Here is a 5,288-nt window from a genome sequence, read left to right as displayed (position 1 = left end):
GCCTATTAACAAAAATTGCATAATTTTACAGTTAAATGGAACTGCAATTAAAAATAGCAGTTTTAATGGGTTTCAATTGGGATATTTTTGTCCTTAAGGTCCTGAGAGAAATAAACTCATCAATATGCAACACAGGCACCTCTATATAATAGCCTATATGAACCCTGTCAAGAAATGCCCTATATTGGTGCTGTAATGGTCCCTAAATTAAAATGCAAAGAAAATAAATGTAAATAAATAAATACATTACAGACTTAAATGATCCTTCAGTGTTTTTAACACTGATTTTCCAATATCATTTAATACAGAAAACATTCAGTAAAGCTTTATTTGTCCGTGTTGTTTGTTAGAGCAGCACAACTCAATGACAGCCTTTATGAATAAAATAAAACAGTTCAGGTCACGTGAATCAAGCTTAGCAAAGTAGAAGTTAAATCTTACTGTAGTCTTCAAATCTGGGTACTGTCGATCTCTCCGATTCTGCACTTATAGAGGGTCAGTGGCTGGAGATTTTGAATGAACCGTTGATACTCAAGTTCAATATCCTGTTGAGGAGACCGGAGCTAGTTTTAACTTTTTTTTTTTAATTTTTTTTTTTTTTACTGTTGTAAATATTTAGTTCATTCATTTAAGCTGGTGTTTACCCACTAATGTGTTGTTTTTCTTATTTTTAAATCACAAGTAGGCCTAATTGATCATAAATAACGATCTCAACAGTAGGCCTACACCAGTTTAGTGTAACGTTAAAGCTAGGGAAAGTGTAGGCCTACTGTATAAGCTTACAGAACAGTAGGCTACAGAAAGAGTAGCTATATTTGTTTAAGATGTGACATTTGATATTCATCTGTGTATTACAGCTGATAAAGACAATGTTTATGCGGATTGTCATGCAATTAATGTGAAGTTCTGTGAAACCGCATGCATCGGCAGAATATGCGCTCCAAAAAAGGAAATGGCCATGTTTTAGGGTATGAGTTTCAGAATTTCAGAAACATAAGAAACATTTAGTAATTTGTCTCGCTGTTAAAAATTATTGCTGTTATTGGTTATCACAACTTGAAATTTAACTTTAGAATAAGTAGCCTAATAATGTGTTGTTTCAAGTTAAAAAGTAGGCTAAGTGTTTTTGCTTGATTTAAAATGATAAATTTAGTTGACTTTAGTTAAATTAAGTGGAGTGGCTGAAAAGCTGAAGGAGAAATACCCCCAGTGGACATCTAAAGACATCTTGAACCTTAGATATCAGTTTGAGGTTTTTGTCAGAGATCAAGGCTATCTTCTTCACTACGTTACCTTGTAAGTGATAGATTCCCACCAATGCATTTTTTAAAGGTCAACCTAGACATGTATCTATCAAAAAAAATCTGTGATTTCAGCTCTAGGTCGCAGCACTCTCTAATATCACAAGATGTAATTCCCCACAAATCACTAATAGACCAGATTAAATGAACAGTAAATATTGATAATCGTATTCACTCTCCTTTTATTTTTTTTCTTTACCATCCCATCATGAACTCTGGGACAGCAATGAGATGCTTGACGTCTTTCAGGATGACACTTCTCCTGAGCAGCGCAGAGCGATGTTTGACAGTAGACACTCGTCAGTACAACGCCGTCAACTTTGAGGAGTATCTTCAGGTTATAATTGACACAATACCTTTGAGGACATCTTTTTAATTTTTAATTTTTGCTGAATCCTTTAACATCCAAGTCAGTTTGTCTCATTATAACTTACTAAGTGCAAATCAGAAGTTAGGAGAATATAGCTGTTGTTTGCTAGATGTTTGTCTCATATCTTTTTCACTCACTGTCTCTTTCTTTTAGCTGATGAACAATATTAACATTGGGACACCTGTACCCAGGCCTCCCGGGATTGAGAAGGACAGAGATGAGATTATGAATTTAGTCTCAGATTTATCAGAAGCTTACACCTTTTCACAGATATGCTATGGTTTGTTCTAATGTACAGAGGGATCATTTTGTAAAGAAATTACTTAAACTATCTGTATAATATTGTTTACTATTCTCTCCCAACTGGGATTTTCTTTTACAGTAACTAGCATGCAAAGAAAATTACTTTCTATTTCACTTTTAATGTTTTAATTTTTGTCATTATTGCTGTTTAAGACAAATCTGTAAAGCATCTCAGACGGAATTATAATTGTATGTGATACATAAAAGTAGAAAAATATAGTTATGTATAAACAGTTTTTTTTATTGTTAAGGATATATAGTCAGAATAGAATTTAAAACATGATGTATGAGGATAATCATCAGTAATTAATAGAATCTGCCTTCATATGTTAAAAACGTTTAAAGTCACGTTATTTGCAAAAGCTTCATGGACTTTTGGTGGTTGTGTGAATCGTGCGTTTCAGTCCAGCAGTGGAGAGACGCTGATTTCCCTGTTCTGTCAGTTTCTCTATTTTGGACCTACAAAGAAAATATAAATCTAAGTCATTTGTTATTTTGGCCATCATAAAAAAAAGAAATCAATAAGTATTCCAGTTTGTCACATTATTTACCACTCAGTGATAGCGAATGTTAGCTTGAATGTTTGCCACAAATTTGAGGTGACTTGTTTTAAATGTCATACACTTACCTCAGACGTGCAAGCGCTGCTCTCACCCACTGATCCTTAGTGCTCGCACATACCTTCTTGTTGTTCTTGGTGAGAAAGCTTGAAGAGAAAGATCATTTTAGAAAGCAATGATGGCAAACTTTCTTCTGAAGACTGCTTATTGTGATTATTATTGGAGGTCACATGCAGCTGTCTCTTCATTGGTATTAATATAGTCGGGACCAAAAGTCTGATTTTAAATTCATTTTAATAATACCCCAGACAGCAGACAGTTTCGGCCCAGATCCGGCCCACATCTGGCCCGCATGGATTTCACATGGGCCAGATGTGGGCCGGATCTGGGCCAACACTATGTTGCTGTCTGATTATATTATACACACTGCCGTTCAAAAGTATGGGGTAAGTAATATTTTAAAAGAAGAAGAAATTAATCAAAATTAAACAATAAAATAAAACAGAAATGCTCCTTTTTTGAACTGTCTGTTCATCAAAGAATCCTGAAAAAAATGTTTCAAAAATATTACACAAAAGATTGATAATAATAGAAGTATCTGAATAATCATGTGACACTGAAAACTGGAATAATGTTTGATGAAAATTCAACTTTGCCATGACAGGAATAAATTATATTTAAAAATATATTTAAATAGAAAACCTGTATTTTAAATTGTAATGATATTTCACAATATTGCTGTTTATAGGTTTTTTTTTTTTTTTTCAATTAAGTTCAGCCTTGGTAAGCATAGGAGACCTAACGACCCGGACCATTTCAGCAGTAGTGTATTATATATTTATGTAATGTTTATTTAATGGTTTTAATTATTTGTTTATTTTTCATTGCAAATTATATTCTAAACATAACAATTTGCGTTAAAAGTTTTTCCATTTTTGTTTCCGTATTGTTTTTTCCCTAGTTGCTTCAATGGCAGTATACCTGAACCACACGAACTTCACATGAAAAACTTGATGATCATGTTCTCCAGCATGATTTGAAAATGATTCAAAGAGCATTGTTTGTTTCAACAGCAGCAAGAACATCTGAATATTTGTACAAATTCATTTGTATAAAATGTGTGACCTAGTAATAATAATTTCCTCCTCATTTTACATTATAGCTAATAGTATACTTTTCATTTTTAAAATTATAATAGTTTTTTTTATTATTATTATTATTATTATTATCATTATTATTATTATTAGGCAAGGCAAGGCAAGGCAAGTTTATTTATATAGCATATTTCATACACAATGGTAATTCAAAGTGCTTTACATAAAAGGAAGTAAAATAATCATTAAAAAAAACAATCACAACAAATAAAAATTTAAAAACTTTTAAAAATGATTTAAAAATTGATTTAAAATGAATTAAAACAGTTAAGAATAGAAAATGATTATACATAAAATACAGTGCAGTCAGTTTGGACGTAGCACAGTGCTCATTCAGTAAATGCACAGCTAAACAGATGAGTTTTGAGTCTGGATTTAAATGTGACTAATGTTTTAATTAGATGAAGTGTAATTAACACTTCATCTAATTAACTAACTAATGGTAATTAATTAGATGAAGGCACATATTTTTCAATGTAGTATCAGACTTTTGTACCCCACTGTATGTCTTGTGTTAATGCTGTGGGATTTTTGTATCAGCTGCGCGCCCTCATATTTAAATGTATGGTTAAATGTGTCTATTTTTGTGCAACCACATTGTGTGGGTAAATGTGTGAACCCTGACTCATTCCTGCGGTCAGGTTACAGTGACTCACATGATGGCGTCTATGCGACACACCTCGGTGGACTTCTGCTCCATGAAGCCCTTGATCACACCAAAGGGCAGAGGATTGTGAGTGTATTTCACACAACAGGCATAGTTCAGCGGCCCATCTGATATCACACACAACATTTTTCTTACAATCATAGTCATAGACCCACAGTGCCCATTAAAACAACATCGAAAATGTCAGCTAAATTCACAGCATGACCAAAACAATGCAAAAAGCAGTAAGATCTCCACAAGAAACTTACATGCTACTGGAGTGTGAGGAAACAGGCTCAGAAGAACGCTGCTGATGAGAGTGATGGTGAACAGAGACATTATGCAGCGCATTTCAGTCAGTCAGAGATGTTTGCTATAGCAGTGCAGGGCCTTATATAGTGAGCGATAAGATCAGTTGCACATGTATTGTAGAATCACAAATCAGATACAGGCTCTAAAATGGGGACAGCAACCATGGAAAAAGAGGACAGGAAAACCAATATTGCCGATATTACAATGCTTACATAGCAAGTCCCAACCACAGATGTGGTGCAGATTGATCTAAGACTGTTTCTTAGTATCTCGAGCAATTATGCACATCCCATGACATAGTATTTGTATACATTTTTGTGTACATCTTCCCTCAAGTATAACTGGTATTGTTGTTAATGATGTAAATCAACATCTAGAATGATGTCCATGAAAAAACACTCCAAATGTCAAAGTGTAGCTCTATTCTTTACTATGCTATTCATGTTTTTGTCCCTTAAAGGGATAGTTCACCCAAAAATGAATGATGATGAATTCTGTCATCATTTACTCACCCTTTTGTGTTCAACATAAGAAAGCAACTCATACAAGTTTGGAACGCCATGAGGGTGAGTAAATGATGACAGAATTTTCATTTTTGGGTGAACTATTCCTTTAATATTTATAAGCTGGTGCATGTCATCA

At 33.6% G+C, this 5,288-nt stretch overlaps 1 protein-coding gene across 1 annotated transcript; it reads right to left on the bottom strand.

Annotated features, from left to right (window-relative positions):
* Positions 1-2,198: 2,198 nt before the first annotated feature.
* LOC107708274 (C-C motif chemokine 20-like) lies at positions 2,199-4,715 on the bottom strand. Its single transcript, XM_016512461.1, has 4 exons — positions 4,604-4,715; positions 4,345-4,462; positions 2,603-2,680; positions 2,199-2,433 (listed from the first exon to the last, which is right to left on the bottom strand). Exons 1-4 carry the CDS (start codon positions 4,683-4,685, stop codon positions 2,340-2,342), a joined length of 372 nt encoding a protein of 123 aa, XP_016367947.1. The 5' UTR covers positions 4,686-4,715; the 3' UTR covers positions 2,199-2,339.
* Between the last annotated feature and the right edge of the window lie 573 nt (positions 4,716-5,288).

This window comes from Sinocyclocheilus rhinocerous, unplaced genomic scaffold (genome assembly GCF_001515625.1).
Source record: "Sinocyclocheilus rhinocerous isolate Xijiao unplaced genomic scaffold, SAMN03320098_v1.1 scaffold1437, whole genome shotgun sequence".
Taxonomy (NCBI): Eukaryota; Metazoa; Chordata; class Actinopteri; order Cypriniformes; family Cyprinidae; genus Sinocyclocheilus; species Sinocyclocheilus rhinocerous.
The sequence above is the reverse complement of the archived record's forward strand: the minus strand, read 5'-3'. Positions and strand labels throughout refer to the sequence as shown.

Bases quoted from the DNA above. Each gene is read 5' to 3' on its own strand.
- LOC107708274 (XM_016512461.1), bottom strand. From the start codon at position 4,685: ATGCGCTGCATAATGTCTCTGTTCACCATCACTCTCATCAGCAGCGTT. The intron at 2,681-4,344 runs GTGAGTCACTGT...TTTCTCTTCAAG, and splicing joins TGTCGCATAGACGCCATCAT to CTTTCTCACCAAGAACAACA. The intron at 2,434-2,602 runs GTAAGTGTATGA...TTTTCTTTGTAG, and splicing joins GCAGCGCTTGCACGTCTGAG to GTCCAAAATAGAGAAACTGA.